The sequence below is a fragment of the Prosopis cineraria genome, unplaced genomic scaffold (assembly GCF_029017545.1).
Source record: "Prosopis cineraria cultivar Desert tree isolate PC_DT_omini unplaced genomic scaffold, ASM2901754v1 PC50, whole genome shotgun sequence".
Lineage (NCBI taxonomy): Eukaryota > Viridiplantae > Streptophyta > Magnoliopsida > Fabales > Fabaceae > Prosopis > Prosopis cineraria.
In genome coordinates this window covers 13,513-32,647 of record NW_026555380.1, presented here as the reverse complement: position 1 = coordinate 32,647, position 19,135 = coordinate 13,513, and the positions used below count along the sequence as shown (strand labels likewise).

Below are 19,135 nucleotides of genomic sequence, written 5' to 3'. Positions count from 1 at the left end.
ATTTGTACCAAACAAAGAAGTTAGTGTCAAAGTTAGGGCTTGATTATAAGAAGATTGATTGTTATGAGAATGGGTGTATGCTATATTATAAAGATGATTTAAATGCAACCCTTTGTAAGTTTTATGGTGAAGCAAGGTATTTTGAAAGAAAAAATAATAGGGGAAGAAAAAAGAAAATTGCAAAAAAGCAATTACGGTTCCTACCACTCATACCTAGACTTCAAAGATTATTTACTTCTAAAAAATAGCAAAGGAAATGAGGTGGCACTATGAGAATCATCGAGATGTTGGCATCCTGTCTCACCCCTCTGATGGAGAAGCATGGAAGGTGTTTGACAACACCTACCCTAAATTTGCATGTGATCCACGAAATGTGAGACTCGGGTTATATGCTGATGGGTTTAACCTATTTGCCCAATATGGAAGAAGCTACTCTTGTTGGCTAGTTATTGTCACTCCATATAACTTGCCACCTGAGTTGTGCATGAAAAAAAAGTACATGTTCCTCACATTGATTATTCCAGGACCAAATAATCCTAAGAACAAAATAGATGTTTATCTCCAACCATTGATAGATAAATTGAAGTTGTTATGGGAAGTGGGTGTACTAACATATGATGCTTCATTGAGATAGAACTTTCAAATGCGTGCCGCATTATTATGGACAATCAATGATTTTCTCGTGTATGCTATGTTGTCTGGTTGGTCAACCGCAGGGAAGTTAGCATGTCCTATATGTATGGAGAACTCAAAGGCATTCACATTGAAGCATGGGAGGAAAGTATCTTGGTTTGATTGTTATCGTCAATTTCTTCCACATGATCATCAATATAGGAGAAATAAAAGAATATTTTACAAGAATAGGGTTGAGAACTCAATACCTCCACCACGGCTTGATGGGGAAGAAGTTTGGCAAAGAATATGCAATTTGCCAAGAATAATTGAGTATGGAGAAGTTCGAATTGAGGGGTATGGGGTCACTCACAATTGGAAGAAACAAAGCATATTTTGGGAGTTGCCGTATTGAAAAACTAATCTCATTCGACACAATCTTGATGTCATGCATATTAAAAAAAATGTGTTTGACAATGTCTTTTATACTGTCATGGACATAAAGGAGAAAACTAAAGATACTTTAAAGGCTCGAATGGACTTGCCACAGTATTGTCGACGCAAGGAACCTGAAGTACAATATTCATTCAATCTTGAATAAAAACGAGCTATTTGTCAATGGGTAAAGAACCTAAAGCTCCTAGATGGGTATGCATATAATTTGGCTCGATGTGTTAATGTAAAGGAGGCAAAATTACATGGAATGAAAAGTCATAATTGTCATGTGTTTGTGAAACATTTGCCTCCTATAGCTTTCTATGCTTTGCCAAAAGTTGTTTGGGAACCTTTAGCTGAGTTGAGTCTATTCTTTAGAGAAATTTGTTCAAACACCTTAATGATTTCTAAACTAGAGGTGTTAGAGAAAAATATTATTGAAACATTGTGCAAGTTAGAAAGGATTCTTCCTCTAGGGTTTTTTGACTTAATGGAACACCTACCAATTCACCTTACTTATGAAGCTAAGGTTGGAGGACCAGTTCAATATTGATGGATGTATCCATTTGAAAGGTGGTAAAAGTTGTCTATATATTTTAATAAACTTTTACTTTATTTCAAAATTAGGTCACCATACTCATGGTCACTTGATGTAGGTTTCTACACACCTTAAAGCTTAAAGTAAAGAATAAAGCTCGTGTGGAAGGCTCTATTTGTGAGGCTTATATAATAGAAGAGATTGCAACATTTTGCTCTCATTACTTTAAGCTAGATGCTCAATCAATAATGATGTGACTTCTAAGAAATGATGATGGTGGAGAATTAGATCTACCTACAATTTTCATTTTTAACTATCCAGGACGACCTTATGGAGAATGCAAATCTCGTTATTTAGAGGATAAAGAAGTAAAAGCTACCACAAGATATATTCTAATGAATTGTGATGAAGTACAACCTTATATAGAGTAAGTGACATTAATTAAAAACTTGCATCATTATTTATTTAGGGATTAATATACTTTTTTTCTGCAGGTTATTTGTTCAATGTTTAACTTCATATAGCCCCCAAATTTCAGATGCTGAGATAGAAGATCAAATTGAAACCCAATTCTCTACTTGGTTTCAAGATCATCTAACATCAACCAATAATGTTGATCTGCTTTTACATGACATTGCTAAAGGACCAAAATGGGTAGTTACAATATGGCCTGTCTACATTGTTAATGGTTACAAGTTTCACACACATTCATATACTTATAGAAAATCTAATATAAATAGTGGAGTTTGTGTTAAGGGTTCTGATTATAGCCAATCAGAGTGTGAGTACTATGGCATACTATAAGAGATTGTGCAAATAGAATATACTGGGCTTCTTGAGAAAAAACTAATGTTGTTCAATCGTGAGTGGTTTGATCTAACTCCTAATCGTGGTATGACAATTCATGAGCAATACAAGATTGTTGAAATTAACACATCAAGGAGGTATAACAAGTATGATCCTTTCATTCTTGCACAACAAGCAATGCAGGTATATTATACATCTTATCCAAGTTGTGTTCGTCAGAAATCTAATCATGCAGTTGTCATTAAAGCAAAGGCTTGAAGCATAATTGATGCGCCACCATGTACAACTAACATTAGGGCATTTCAAGATGATGGGTTGCAAGTTGTATTACCCTTTTCTATTGTTCATGATGATGAAATGTACAACCTAATGGATATTGAAGATGGTTGTGAAGTAGATGATGAAGAAGATGAAGAAAATGATGAAGAAGGAGAAGGAAGGGAGGATGAGAAGGGGGAGGATGAGGAGGATGAGGATTGGTACTCAGAAGATGAAACTGAAGAAGGTGATGACAAACATGATGTTGAAAATGAAGAAGCAGATGATTCAGAAGATGATATTTAGAGGAATTCATAGTGCATGTTAAATTCTCGGTTTGTTTAAAATTGCATTTTTTATGTATTTGATTTTATTTTTAATATGTTACATATTGTTATGCAAATGTAACTTATTCATGTTAATTGTACAGATGACAAGTCGTGGCATCAAACGTGGTTATTGTCGGCTTAACAGCCCCGTGACACCACCAGCTAGTGTTAGATCATTATCTCCTCCTAATCGATCTCCTTCTATTGGCATATCTAATCCCTCTGTAGGATCTACAGCAGAGCCTATCATATCATCTTCAAAACCTAGGAGTCGAGATCCCATAGATGGTCAAATTTAGGTATTAGGCCAAATTGGATTCCAGAAACAGTATGGAAAGAATTAGAAGTGCAATGGAATAAAACAGAATATCATAACAAGAAATAGAAGGCTAAGGCAAATCGAGCCTCTGCTAAAGGAGGAATGAAGAATAGATGTGGTAGCATTTCTGTATCCGAGCATAAAAGAAGAATGGTAAGTTTTTTTAAAATCAAATTACAAATTATTTCTCATATTGAATGAATATTTATAATTATTGTTAATAATTGCAGACTATAGAGCTTGGAAGAGAGCCAACAATGGTTGAGCTATTTAAGCGCACACATTATAATGAAAAGACTAGACAATTTGTTGATCAGAGGTCAGCTGATGTATATGTAAGTGTAAATATATTTCTTTGTTTTGATTTTTTCATTGGGATTTTATTGATGGCTGGAGGCTTGACTACCTATTGTGGGAGTCATTTTTATCATTGAAATTTTTTATACTTGATAAAGTTATGAGTTATTAGATTTGAATGAAATTGACATGAAATTGTACCTCTCATTGTATTTTTTATGGAATGTTAAACATTTGCATTTTAATCTTTCTTTATAGCTACCTTGTCAATTTGTTAAGTTAAATGAATGCTTATCACTCAATTTATTGAGTTATAAAATTGAGTTAAATTATAATTTAATTACCTATCTTTTTATAGGAACATTATATGACTCTAAAGAGGTCTAATAGATCCTCTAATCAAGGAGAGCTCCCAGATATGGATCCACCTCTTGAAGAAGTAGAAGAAGACTATGCTGATGATATAGAATTATGGTTGAAAGCTGTGGGTGGTGTTAACAGGAAAGGACGCATTTTTGGTATTAGATTTGAGGCTCCTTCATATCATAGCTCTTGTTCTGTAGAGGATGCCTCTTATCATATAGGACTCCACCCAGAATTTGAAAATGAGCTGCAAAAGCGTGTAGATGCTTTAATAGAGATGAACAAAAAGCTTGAGTCAATAATAAATGAGCAGCGACAACAGCTTCAAAATTGCCAAAAGAATATCAATATTTTGCTTAAGCGTATGCCGCCCGTGGAGGATGAAGATGAAGATGAAGATGATGAAGCTCATGCTTTTGTTTGATGTTGTTTAGTGATTATTATGTTATTTGACTACTTTAAATGCTTTTGAATGATTTTCCTATGCTTTGACATTTGAGTATGAATGTATCAAATTTTAAATACTAAATGAGATATTTTGTTCTTGATGCTTCAAGTTAAATTTCTTATAATTTTGCTTATTTTTATATATAAAATTATTATTACAGGTTGAGATTGTAAAATAATGATGGGGGAAATAACAATTGAAATTAAATAAATAATTAAAAAATTTTTCTTTCAAATATAAATTTGTGACGGATTTGTGACAAAAAAGCCCTTCACAGAATTTGAAACGCATTTGTGACGAAAATTCCTTCACAAAATTTTGGGACAGATCTGTGACGCTATAATTCGTCCCAAATTAAGGACACCATTGCGACATTAAGATTCGTCCCAAATTAGGGACAGAAGTTCCGTCTCAAAATATTCGTCTCAAATTGGGACAAAATTTCAAATTCCGTCGCAAACAATTTGCGACCAACAAAATAGTGACGGAAGGTTATCCGTCACAAATTCCGTCTCAAACTACATTTGTGATGACAATTTTGTCCCAAAATTAAGGTAAAATCCGTCGCAAAATGGATGTTTTCTAGTAGTAAGACAATGGTCAAGTTGCAAAATAATGTGAAAGCCCTGCAAGATAGACACAACAATCAAATAATCAAACACAAGTCACTAGGATATAGAATTATATATTTATTTATATTTCTACCAGGTGTTTAAAGTTTAAACATACGTAAAGAGTTGAAGATCTAACTCACAGCAAGGCAGAGCTAGAAAATATATCACAAACTCTAAGTAACTCCCCCACTCCCAAATTATAAGATAATTTGATATTATATTATACATATCAATAAAGTTTATTAAATTTTGAAAAATACTCTTCATTTAATATAACTTTAAATTCATGCACTTACTTATTCTGAACCATAATATAAGTCATATTCTTGAAGCATCCCTTAATTCAAAATATAGAGTATTAGGTAAATTTTTTTGACATTTATACCCTTACTTCTATGAAATTAATGTAGTTAATAAGGATAGTTTAAATATTCCACTCGAGCTTAAATGAAAAAAATGTGAATATTTCTAGAAAACCAATATATTAATCAACTTTTTCTATTAGAAGTTAAATTAGTTGACACCATTGTGGTCCAAAAGAAATAGTTATTATATCACAATTTATCATTTCAATTCTCCACTAAAAAGATAATATTAAAAAACAAGTTATATAAAGCTTTGACATCACTGTCCTATCCGCCAACTGGACAGTGCCATCTTGTAACCCAAGTTGGGGCATTAAGAGAGGGGGATCCGGCCCTTGTTCAATTCAATCAGGCTGCGCTGCCCCTACAAATGGAGTATTGGGTTATGAAATTTGAGCTAAGGCTTTGTTGAGCCTCATGTCTTCTAGATAAGAGTGGCCCCCAATGTTTAGTTGGTGGCCATTCTTTTTGTTTTTTTTTTTAATCATAATGACTTGATAGAAGAAAAAACTTGGAGATCTAATTAAATTTTTGCCCTTAAATTATGTGCTCATGGACATATAATTACGTAAACTTATTTGTGGCAATTTCTTCCTACAACATTTAAAAACAATGCATTGAATTATCATGACCTAAAAAAATTAAATTTAATAATTAATTACCCTAAAAATTTATTAAAAAACAAAGCTCAAGAATTACACAAAAATTAATATCAATTAAATCTTTTAAATTATAATTAAATACCAAGAGATGAATTTTATTTATTATTTATATATATAATACAAAAATACCATTTTGACTGGTCACTCTGGCCTGAATGATCATTAGATCACAATTGCCAATAACAACACCTCTACATAATTAAAAAATAATAATCTGTATTTATACCGAAAATTTAAGGATGGGGATACCGAAAGAAAACAAATAGAAAGAAAACTTTATTATTGCCAACAACAGTCAAAAGTACAACCCAAGTGACGAAAGACCACGTAGCTCGTCACCACCAAAAAGCGCCCTAACAAAGTACACCACTTCAATAAAATGAGCAACATAACTGATGGGTCCAAGCTCTAATCTAACAAGTTTTCAGCGAGAGCAGCAAACGATGGAGTTGGATTTCCGAATATCAATGATAATACAAGACTGAGCTAATTTCACCCCTTTGATAGTCATCCTTGTGACAAATTTCGGCCTCGACGATCTTCTAACCAAGGCCGAAGATGTGTTCGACCTTCTACCACTTCTGATGACCAAGCTTGTTCCCTTCAGAGATGAACCAGAAGAAGAAGAAGAAGAAGAACCAACATTGAAATAGCTCTCTTTCCACTTCTCCAGAACCAAAGTCCTTGTACAATAGACATGGAAGCAATAGTCCCCACGAGAGGACCCATAGGACCACCCTCTGAAGGCCTTCTTGCTCTCAACGTCATTTAAATCCTTCCTCTTGCATTTCACACATTGGCGGGGCATTTTGTCCTCAAGACTCAGCTTCACAGTGCCATGCGTATCAGGCACGGTATCTCTGTCAAGATTCATACAACAAGGGTGCAAATCAAACTCGTGTCTGGAATAATGATCATGATACAAGAACCCTCGAATGTCCCTCCCGCAAGCATCGCAATATCGGTTGTTCGTTTCACCTGGAAGTTTCCAAAGGAACTCAAATTCAGAGTCACCCATTAGTGGATGCTTTTTGTAGAGGTCTGTGGGCACACTCCTCGTGAAGGATGAAGTCACAGCGATCGTCTTTACACTTATACCTCAGGCTAAGTCCTAGTTCTTTGCATCCACTGCACATGAAAGGCTTTCCTTGGCTCATCAGTACCATCGGGTGTTGATTCTTTGGGTGATTCATCGTCTCCGGGATTGTTTTCTTCAGGTTCTTGCTACCTTTTGACTTTCCTGTAGCTCTGGACGAGCTTGTAGAGTTCTTGCTGCTTGCAGGCAAGCTTCTTGAGCTTCCATCTCTAACCTTGCTCCTAGTTTTTGATGGGCTTCGAGAGTTACTTTTGACTTGCTTGAACTCCTACCTCTAGACTTGCTTCTAGATTTTGGACGGCTTCCAGAGTTACTTTTGGATGACTTGCATGAACTTCTACCTCTAGACTTGCTTCTAGATTTTGGACGGCTTCCGGAGTTACTTTTGGACGACCTGCTTGAGCTTTTCTCTCTAGACCTGCTTCTACATCCATGCTTGCTTCGCTGCTCTTGAGTGCAGGAGGAACAAGAATCAATTCTAAAAGAATCAACTCTATTTGTAGAGTTGCTTACAGATTGTGGACGGCTTCTAGAGCTACTTCTGGACGACCTGCTTGAGCTTTTGTTTCCAGACCTGCCTCCACCTTTACGCTCGCTTCTAGTTTTTGGCGGATCTGGACGGGAAGAAGAAGAGGAACTATGTTTCTTGTTCCATATGTTGAGATTTTAGGATGGAGAAAGAGAGATTAATCTGAAAATCTCTTCCTCACGTCACCCAATCTTTCTTTCTTCTCTTTACTTAAGATCTCTGACACACACACTACTTATTCTCTTTCTTTCTTCACACTCACACGCTTCTCTTCACTCTCTTTTTTTCTTTCTTCTTTCTCGGTACACGCACCATCTCAAACCATCAATATTTATATTCGTATACGTTGGTCAGATTTGTCATCCTTCGTTCTTCACGGACCTTCTTCTATTTACCGCGCATGTGATTGAACATTAGTGCACTACCGCATCCAGAATTTTCTTCTACTGTTTCTCGCACTACCCCTTTGAATTAGTCGGTGGTTCTCGGACCCCATAGTCCACTCATTGACAGCAAGGAGAACCACCTGTTTCGTACGCGTCTTAACCAGCTTTCGGTGTTGGTGGACTGATCACATCGATCCCTTTCTCACTGTATATACGCGATGACCACGCGTTTTTGATCTCCTTTTTTTTTTTTTTTTATCTTGCTTGCATAAGGTTAAGATTTATCAAGTTTTTTTTTCTATATGATGAAAAAGATCTAAAATATATAAATAATAATTAAAATTTATCAAATGTGATAATTATTATTTAGTTTGGCATTTTAAATTTTTTTTTTAAAATAACATATTTATTTTCAATAAATATTACTTTATTGACTAAAATATAATAAAAAATGACTACATTTTTTTAACAAAAAAGACTACTTTTTTGTTTTCCCTTTCTCATTTTTCCAACTTTGCATTTGATCAGTAAACGAATTCATAAATATTGATTAAAATCCAATTTTTAAAAATAAATGAATTTTAATCGATATTTACAAATATTTTATCATAAATTACATCTAGATAACTTATAAATTTTTTATCCTTCAATAAATATAAACCACGCGAAGGATATACGGAGTTTCTGTTATAAGTTTTATCTAGGTAATAAGAGAATATATCTGACCAATAAAAAATATTATAACTTGAATGCAAAATGAGAAAGGTGAAACATCGTGGGAACTTACAAGCTGTGAATGTTATATCAAACTTTGCCATATGATATTCAAAAAGAACCAAATATCACCGAGGATCTAATTCACGTCCTCCGCGACTGCCCTAAAGCTCATGCATTCTGGCACTCGCTGGTGCAACCGGGAAAACGACATATTTTTTTCTCGATGGAGTTCCATGACTGGATCAAATGGAATATTAGATACTCAGGAAATGTTGAAGTGGCGGACTGGACGGAATTCTTCACTGCCGCCTGTTGGCTTATATGGAAGCGACGGAATGTTCGTATTTTTGAAGGGAGGATTATCTCATTTCAGAGCATTAGTGCCCGAGTCTCGGCTATTCTTCAAAGTATGAAGAAAGTTTCAAGTCATGGAAGAAAATTGAATTGGGATGGACAACAACCCCGGTGTGGACCGAATACTTGGAAACCTCCTCCCAGGAACTGGTTTATGCTAAATGTCGATGGATCTTTCTTGCCAGATTCTCAACGTGGAGGTTGTGGCAGAGTTATAAGAGACTTTGAAGGAAGGTTTGTGAGTGGGTTCACTCTCAGACCAGTAGGCAACGACAGCTTAACTGCGGAGCTATGGGCCATTTTAATGGTGCTTAAGCAGTCTTAAAACATTGTGTGACAGCAAGTAACAGTAAGTTATTTTAGTTTTTAGGAAAATACACCAAATTCTGAAAAAAAAAAGGGAATTAATGACAAGTAGGCCCTGAAATATTTTTGAAACATAAACAATTATAAATATTGATTTATACCATTACAAATATGAAACTCAATTGCAACCTGAAACTTATATTTAGAATTTAAATATATTTTATTCATAATCAAAACTCTTAAATTTATAATTATTTAAATTAATATTTGTAACTTATTTTTTTTCAAAAAAGATCAACAAGAATCTCCTCTTTTATAGTAACTCAACTCTCAACCTCACTTTTAAATGATATGTCAGTATCTCATTAATTGTAAATTGAACTATTACGAAAACTTCTGCGTTCACTCAGTAAAATCGGTTTCTCATTAAATTCAAATCCCTTTTCCCGTTCAAGGTTAGGGGGGAATAAGCAACCTAAGGTGTTCAGCGTTGAGATAATTTAGGGTAGTGTTTAATATTTTACTTTATTTACTTTTTATAGTAACGTGAAAATTCTCTTGGCAGGAAGAAATTAAGAGGTTCAATTTCAAACCCTTGAAAATTCTTAAAGCCTCAGGCGTTCCAAATCTAGAATGACTTTTATATATACAACTCAAAATGCAAAATAATTTTATTAACAACAGTACAGCAAAAGTACAACTCCAGTACCAAGAGACCACGTAGGCAATTAGCAGCGACTCGGATCAAATATTGGCTCTGAGAAGGTTCGACACACAAAGGCGTTCAGTTTTGGTGGGTGCTCTTCACCTCTTGAAGAATTTTGACCGTTCAAATTAAAAATTTAAATAGTCTAAATTTATCACTTTTATTTTATATTTTAATATATATTTATTAAATTATAAAATATAAAATTTTAATAAATTTATTTTATTACTGATTTAATCTATATAGTTCAATTTAATATTAATTTTTTTTAAAAAATTATAAATTACTCTGAATTCAGTCTGTCTAAAATACAAGTTTTTTTAAAAAAATAATATTAAATTAAATCACTCAAATTGAATTTGTATTGTCTAAATTGATAATAAATATTAAAATTTTATAATTTTTTATAATAAATATAAAATAAAATTAATAAATAAATTTCATAAAATCTGGACGGTCCAGATGCTCATCAACTGATGAGAACGCCGAAACCGAACTCCACACAAAGTACTCATAACTTGATTTGCATGAAACTGATCTCCACACAAAGTACACATACAAACTTACATAACCAAACATGAAAACACAATTACGTAAGCCTCAAACCGATGGGTCCAAGCTCTATTCTAACAACTTTCCAGCGAGAACAGCAAACAATGAAATTGGATCTCCGAATAAAACTGATAGTATAACGCTGAAACTTACTTTCACGATTTCGATCACAGTTCTCGACAAGCCTCTTCTTTTACGCCTGCCCACAGAGATTTTGGCTGGTATGACCAGGCTTGAAGAAGAAGAACCAACAGTGGAATGGCATGTTTCCCACTTCTCCACAATCAAAGCTATCACACAACAGACATGGCGGCAATGCTGCCCAGGAGAGGACACATAGGACCACCCCTTTTTCGGATCCTCCTTCTTGCATATCTCACACTTGGAGCGCACTTTGTCCTTAAGACTCAGCTTCACAGTGTCACTAGGATCAGACGCGGTTGTCTTAAGATTCATGCAACGAGGGTGCAAACTAAAGTTTTTTTTGGAACGATGATCATGATAGCAGAACCCTCGAATGTTCCTCCCACAAGCAACGCAATATCGGCGGTCCGGTCCCCCCGGGGGTTCCCAAAGGAACTCAAATTCACGGTCAGCCGTTAATGGATGCTTTTTGTAGATGTCTGTGGAACGAGCCTTGGCACACTCCTTGTGAAGGATGAAGTCACAGCTATCCCCTTGACACTTATACCTCGGGCCAAATCCGGGTTCTTTGCATCCACTGCACGTGAAAGGCTTTCCTTGTTTCATCAGCACTATTGGGCGGTGTGGATGCTTTGGGTGCTTCATTGTCTCCGAGATTGGTTTATTCGGGTCCTGCTTACCTTTAGACTTTCCGTCGACCTTTTGACGAGCTTCTCGAGTTCTTGCTACTTCCAGACAAGCTTCTTGATCTCCATCTCTGAGCTTACTTGCAGTCTTTTGATGGCTTCCAGAGCTACTTCTGGCCGACCCGCTTGAGCTTTTGTTTCCAGACCTGCCTCCACCTTCACGCTCGCTTCTAGTTTTTGGCGGATCTGGAAGGGAAGAAGAAGAGGAACTATGTTTCTTGTTCTCCATATGTTGAGATTTTAGGATGGAGAAAGAGAGAGATTAATCTGAAAATCTCAGTCACTCAATCTTCCTTTCTTCTCTTTACTTAAGATCTCTGACACACACACTACTTATTCTCTTTCTTTCTTCACACTCACACACTTCTCTTCACTCTCTTCTTCTCTTTCTTCTGCCTCGGTATAACCCTCAATATTTATATTTGTATTGTATGTTAGCCATTCTTCATCCTTTCTCGGACCTTCTTCTATTTACCGCGGATGTGATTGAACATTAGTACATGACCGCATCCAGAATTTTCTTCTAGTGTTTCTCCACTATTACAGTATTACCCTTTTTAATTAGTCGGTGGTTCTCGAACCCCACTTTGAGATGAAAGGAGAACCACTTGTTTCGTGCGGGTCTTAACCAGCTTTCGGTGCTGGTGGACTGATCGCATGCATCCCTTTCTCGCTGCATATACGCGGTGACCACGCGTTTTTTATCTCCTTTTTTTCTTTTTTTCTTTTTTATCTTGCTTGCATAAGGTTAAGTTTATCAAGTTTCTTTTTTCTATATGATGAAAAAAATCTGAAATATATAAATAATAATTAAAATTTATCAAATGTGATAATTATTATTTAGTTTGGCATTTTAATTTTTTTTTTGAAAAAATAAAATATTTATTTTCAATAAATATTATTTTATTGACTAAAATATAATAAAAAATGACTACATTTTTTTAATAAAAAAGACTACTTTTTTTGTTTTCCCTTTCTCATTTTTCCAACTTTGCATTTGATCAGTAAACAAATTCGTAAATATTGATTAAAATCCAATTTTTAAAAATAAATGAATTTTAATCTACATTTACGAATTTTTTATCATAAATTACATCTAGATAACTTATAAATTTTTTATCCTTCAACAAATATAAACCACGCGAAGGATATACGGAGTTTCTGTTATAAGTTTTATCTAGGTAATAAGAGAATATATATGACCAATAAAAAATATTATAACTTGAATGCAAAATGAGAAAGGTGAAACATCGTGGGAACTTACAAGCTGTGAATGTTATATCAAACTTTGCCATATGATATTCAAAAAGAACCAAATATCACCGAGGATTAAATTCACGTCCTCCGCGACTGCTCTAAAGCTCATGCATTCTGGCACTCGCTGGTGCAACCGGGAAAACGACATATTTTTTTTTCTCGATGGAGTTCCATGACTGGATCAAATGGAATATTAGATACTCAGGAAATGTTGAAGTGGCGGACTGGACGGAATTCTTCACTGCCGCCTGTTGGCTTATATGGAAGCGACGGAATGTTCGTATTTTTGAAGGGAGGATTATCTCATTTCAGAGCATTAGTGCCCGAGTCTCGGCTATTCTTCAAAGTATGAAGAAAGTTTCAAGTCATGGAAGAAAATTGAATTGGGATGGACAACAACCCCGGTGTGGACCGAATACTTGGAAACCTCCTCCCAGGAATTGGTTTATGCTAAGTGTCGATGGATCTTTCTTGCCAGATTCTCAACGTGGAGGTTGTGGCAGAGTTATAAGAGACTTTGAAGGAAGGTTTGTGAGTGGGTTCACTCTCAGACCAGTAGGGAACGACAGCTTAACCACGGAGCTGTGGGCCATTTTAATGGTGCTTAAGCATGCTTGGGATACTGGTTTACGACAGATCATGGTGGCATCGGACTCTCTGGAAGCAGTGATCTTGGTCAAGGAAGGCAATATTAACGTTCATCAATACAGAGTTCTTGTTGAAGAAATTCGTTTGATGATGCAGCGTCAGTCGAATATCTCGTTGATGCATGTTAGCAGAGACGCTAATCACGTTGCTGACTTTCTTGCCCGTAAAGCTCCTAATAATTGGCCTGGTTTTTCTGTAATTAGTAGCCTCAGGAGTTTGTTCCTTTGCTGAACCAAGACCGTATTGGCTTTAGCAGCTAGTTTGCTGCTCTTTATTTATTTAAAAAAAAAAAAACCAAATATCACCCCTCACATCATGTTAGATCAAATTGCAAATCAAATGAATGACTATTCTAAAATTTTAGAGGAGACGACGTATATGAGGAGGGTTTTGATCGTGAGAGTTGTTCAAAATTTTTGTGCTATATTTCCATCATTTTGATAAAATTCAATAATTATAATTATGACATTAATTAAGTGGGTGGAGTTGAACCATTCACTAGATCAATCGAAACGAATAATCAATCCAGATGCCAAGAAATCCTTTTTAAAAAAAAAACTGCAGAGCATTTTAGTCTTTTCTTTGTAAAACATTATTTTAATTTAATACCTTAGTCTTAGTCTTGTAGTGTAATTTCAGAATTTCTTGACCGATTTAAATTAACTCCCGTGATCTTATAACGAAATTCTCCTAATAATTAATGTAGACGCCAAAATCAAAGGATTAATTAACAATAGAAAGATTGACTAGCTCTCAATAAAAATCGAGGAACTTGCGAAGAAAGTGCAACTATAAGATTATTGAGCGGATCAAATAAGGAAGGGGCCAAAATTTCCATGCTCGGGGACAACTTGAATGCGAGAGTAGGATCAGATTACCGACTTTTGCCAACTTTTAATTAAAAACTGGGATAATATAAATTTTAGTTCTTCAAATTTATCTCAACTATTAATTTGATCTCTCAAATTTAATTTTTATCATTTTAGTCCCTTAAGTTTATTCTAGTTTTTGATTTAGTCTTTATTGTTAAAAAAATAATATTAGATTATTAAATTTGTCGACATGGAGAACAAAATATTGATGTCAACAGTATAAATTAATGAAAATAAATACAATTACTTATATATAAAAAAATCTAAAATTTTTTTATAAAAAGGGAACAAAACACAGTGTAATAAATTGCATTGATAAAAATGAACTAATTTGAAAATTACTGTCACACCTCGAATGTGACCGGCATGGCCACAAGGGATATATGCACAAATATACATCTCTTGAGCCTTGATCAATAAAATTCTAATTTAGTATCTTAATTTGTTTGGAATAGGATTGAAAATTATAGTAATATTTTTTATATAAATAAAAGATTCATAAATTTTTTGTAGAGATTTTAGTAGAACTTCCTCTATAAATGCTAAATAGGACCTCTTGAATCTCTACAATAACCATTTGTAGACAAATTAATTATACAGAGCTTTGTTCCTTGACCATAGACAGTCGATATGAATTTACAAATCAAAATCACATATATAGTTAATGTGTAGTATCTAAATGATAGTCTCAAAATAAAACACATTATTAAAAATCACTTTTCAAACATCCAAGAAGATTATCACACCTCAAAAACAGAGGGTGACTGACACAGGATGTGAACCATATCACACATCCCTTAAGCCTCATATTGAGAAATTATTCAATTTTCGAAACATAATTAAAATTGTAATGAAATTATGGCATCCTTAATAGTATTTGTTATAATGGAAATTTCAAAATATTTTATAAAAATTTTGACAATACTTTCCTTATTGATAAGATCTCACGAAATCTTTACAACAATATGCATTTAACAATTTGGAACTATGTTGCCCAGCAACAGGCAGTCGACATAAAAATAAAATCAGGATTTTATCTATAGTTAATGGGAAGCACTTAAAACATAAACTCAAAAATAAAACAAATCATTTGATATTTGTATAAAAAAAACTCATTTCCAAAGATAAATATTCACCTAGTATAGTTGTAAACCCCTCAATGATCGACAAGAGGTCTAGCGTCAACTAATGAATCTGAGGCCAAAATATTTCTAGTGAATAGCATCCTCAAAAATAAAATTTAAAAGAGTAAAAATAATAAACTCAAACAATTAAGTGAAATAATTGAAGAGATGATAATTCAATATAATATACTTAATGAATATGTAAATTTTAATCATAACCATAAAATGAGAGTGACTGAAAATTGCTTTATTCTATCATACTTGAAGAAAATAAATTATCCACATGTGAATCAAAGTAATAAATTTACTAATTGAAAGCATTGAAATTTTAAATAGCAAATGTTAAGTAAAAATTTAAAATTTTAAGAACTTAACAGAACAAGTAAAGTAACATGCATAATGCTAATATAGTTCTATTCATAGTTGAAGCAGTTGCTTCATATGCTGGCTAGAATTCCTCTTCCCGTGAGTCCTGATTCAGTGCTAGGATGAAGCAGAGTGTAAGGCATCATCACTAGCCCAACCCTATTCTTTCCTGTCCCATCTTCGTTCCTCCTTATCAATACCTGTTAAGATACGTCAAAGATACGATGCGATATTGTATAGTAAATATAGGAATATGTATATATGGAGATACCGAGCTATTAGTTGTTTTGACCGAGATTATCGTGATGCTGCAACATTTACGTGATCTCAGTGTGTGTGTGTATATTTACACTGCTATGCTGAATGATATGAATCAGTTTTTGCCTCTGAATTTATTATGGTATCAGAGCAACAGGTTCACTAAGATACGTAAGCTTAGGGTTCTGAGCTGCAACCACAAAACTTCTACAAAGAGCTTAGGGTTCTGAGTCGCAAACATGAGTACTGAACAACCTGTCAACAAGAGTGAAGCCATGGATGTGCTGTCACCTTACTTCATCCACGCTTCTGACAGTCCAGGGCACGTTTATGTTGGAGAACTTCTACATGAAAGTAACTATGGTGAGTGGGTTAACGACATGAGCAATGCCTTGTTTGCAAAAAATAAGATTGGGTTCATTGATGGAACGCTTCCCATGCCGGGGGTGGATTCACCAAATCTGAGTCACTAGATGCGCTGTGATGCCATGGTGAAAGGATGGCTCAAAAGCACGATGGACAAAGAGATAAGAAGCAGCGTTAGATATGCTAAGATGGCACGAGAAATATGGGTCGATCTCGAGGAGAGGTTCGGTAAGGGCAATGCACCGAGAGCCTACAAGTTGCGTAGGGCCATAGCACACATGCGACAAGACAAACAAACCGTACCAGCATTCTTCACCAAGTTGAAAGGGTACTGGGACGAGATTGAGTCCATTGCACCATGGCCGAAATGCTCCTGCGGTGGGTGCAAGTGTGACATGCAGAAGCAGTTGATGGAAATGAAGGAAAGAGAGCACTTGTATGATTTTCTCATGACGCTAGAAGACACTTATGCAACCATCAAGACTCAGATATTGAGTATGAGGCCTTTACCAAAATTAGGAGTCGCGTACCACCTAGTATCTGAGGACGAACAACAAAAGAACATCTCTTCGAGCCACAAACCGATGGCAGAGGCGGCCGCTTTTCAGGTCCACAATGATCGCAGTGAGCGTAAAAGGGACAGACCTCGGTGCATCACTGCAATAAATTGGGACACACAGAAGAAAAATTTTATGATCTCGTTGGCTATCCAGGTGATTGGAAGAAGTCCAGTCGGGAACGGCGTGACAAGAGACCTGCACCAAAGGCAGCCCAGGTCAGTGGAGAAACGAACCATGTACCTGGTCTCACAATGGAGCAATTCAACAAGCTTCTACAGTGCTTAAATTTAGAGGCAAATGAAAACAAGACAGCGTCTCAAATTCAACCAGTTGCAAACATGTCAGGTAATAGTTGCGATAATGGACCATGGATAATTGACACAGGTGCTTCGGTACATATAACTTGTAACAAAGAACACTTGACAGCTTGAATCTTTCTCGCTCACCACCGATGAAGATACCAAATGGACAGGCCATACCCATCAAAGGCATAGGAAGCGTGGTGCTCTCTCCAAAAATGAGGATTGATGACGTTTTATATATACCTGAATTTAAATGTTGCTTATTTTCGGTTAGCAAATTCACCAAGGACTACAATTGTGCTGTAATATTTCTTGCTGATTTTTGTGTGATCCAGGACTTGAATACGAGGAGCCTGATTGGAGTGGGTAAGTGCAAAGATGGATTATACTACTTGAAACCAATGCAGCAAGGGGGGGTAGCACTGGCAGTTCAAAGTGGTACAGAACGTGATCTATGGCATAACAGACTGGGTCACGCGTCCTTTGAGAAATTAAAGCAAATCTCTTTTTGTTCTCATTTATTCAAGAATAAAGTTGATGACTATTGTGATTCCTGTATTCGCGCTAAACAAACGCGCTTGCCTTTTGGCAAAAGTTCAATAAAATCGAGCTCCTGTTTTAATTTAATCCACTGTGACATTTGGGGTGGTTATAGAACATCTACCATTTCTGGGGCTCATTATTTTCTAACGATTGTTGATGACTACAGCAGAGGTGTCTGGGTATATTTAATGAAGCGAAAGTCTGATGTTAGCCATTTTCTACTATTATTCATAAGGATGGTGGAAACTCAATATAATAAGAAGATCAAGAAAATACGGGTGGACAATGGACCTGAATTTCAATTTGGTATGATGAGAGCTCTCTATAAGGAACGAGGCATTTTGCTTCAAACGACGTGCATTTACACACTGCAGTAAAATGGTGTGGTCGAGAGGAAACATCGTCACATCTTAGAAACAGCACGGGCACTACATTTCCAAGCCAGTCTACCAGTTGAATTTTGGGGAGAATGCATACTCACTGCCGTCTATGTTATTAACCGTCTCCCATCCACGGCTCTTGGAAACAAAACACCCTATGAATTATTGTTTAATAAGAAACCCACCTATGCTCATATGAAGGTTCTTGGGTGCTTGGCATATGCATGTCAGGTTTCCTGTAATGACAAGTTAGGAGAAAGAGGCCGTGCATGTGTGTTTTTGGGGTACCCACACGATCAGAAGGGGTATCTCCTATATGATACAGTAGCACGTGAATTTTTGGTGTTTTGGGACGTGCGTTTCATAGAACATGTCTTCCCATTTGCTTCGGTTCACTCATCACCTGCCAACCACATGGACCCACATCCCTTACAAACCCCGCCTGCATATGATGACTTGGAAGTTTATCAGGCTCCGCATGCTGAACCTCATCGCCCAAATTCTCACGTTGCACCCATGCTGCATAATGAGCCAGCTCCACCTCCAGTTCCTATGGCCGGTGATTCGAATGCACCCTTTCGCCGAAGCTCCCGTGCTCGCACTCAGCCTAGCCGCTTGCGAGACTTCACTCTCGATTTGCCGCCGTCCATCGTACCCCCTGCTCAATCAGATTACACTATCCCTCCATCAGGCAACTTGGTTAGGTATCCCATCGCTCAGTTCATTACCTATGATCGGTTTTTCCTTCTCACAAAGCTTTCTTAGCAGCTATCGCTGCTCACGATGAGCCCAAACACTATTTTCAGGCTTGCAAACATGCACATTGGCGTGATGCAATGAAGAGAGAAATTGCTGCTCTTGAAGCTAACGGCACGTGGGACACAGTGCCCTTACCTCGGGGCAAGCATGCCATTGATTCCAAATGGGTTTTTAAAA

The 19,135-nt window shown here is 35.9% G+C and overlaps 3 protein-coding genes across 3 annotated transcripts; 1 reads left to right on the top strand and 2 right to left on the bottom strand.

Annotated features, from left to right (window-relative positions):
- Positions 1 to 6,301: 6,301 nt before the first annotated feature.
- LOC129295121 (uncharacterized) lies at positions 6,302 to 7,809 on the bottom strand (the record flags this gene model as incomplete). Its single annotated transcript, XM_054933597.1, has 1 exon — positions 6,302 to 7,809. A coding segment is annotated over one exon (549 nt), but the record flags the coding sequence as incomplete, so codon positions are not given.
- On the bottom strand, positions 6,472 to 7,065 carry LOC129295115 (uncharacterized). Its single transcript, XM_054933592.1, has one exon. It carries the CDS (start codon positions 7,063 to 7,065, stop codon positions 6,472 to 6,474), a length of 594 nt encoding a protein of 197 aa, XP_054789567.1.
- Positions 7,810 to 12,942: 5,133 nt separating the features above from the next.
- LOC129295114 (uncharacterized) lies at positions 12,943 to 13,659 on the top strand. Its single transcript, XM_054933591.1, has one exon. It carries the CDS (start codon positions 12,943 to 12,945, stop codon positions 13,657 to 13,659), a length of 717 nt encoding a protein of 238 aa, XP_054789566.1.
- The last annotated feature ends 5,476 nt before the right edge of the window (positions 13,660 to 19,135 follow it).

What these genes read in the sequence shown, in the direction of transcription:
- LOC129295114 (XM_054933591.1), top strand. Translation starts at nt 12,943, where the DNA reads ATGGAGTTCCATGACTGGATCAAATGGAATATTAGATACTCAGGAAAT.
- LOC129295115 (XM_054933592.1), bottom strand. Translation starts at nt 7,065, where the DNA reads ATGGGTGACTCTGAATTTGAGTTCCTTTGGAAACTTCCAGGTGAAACG.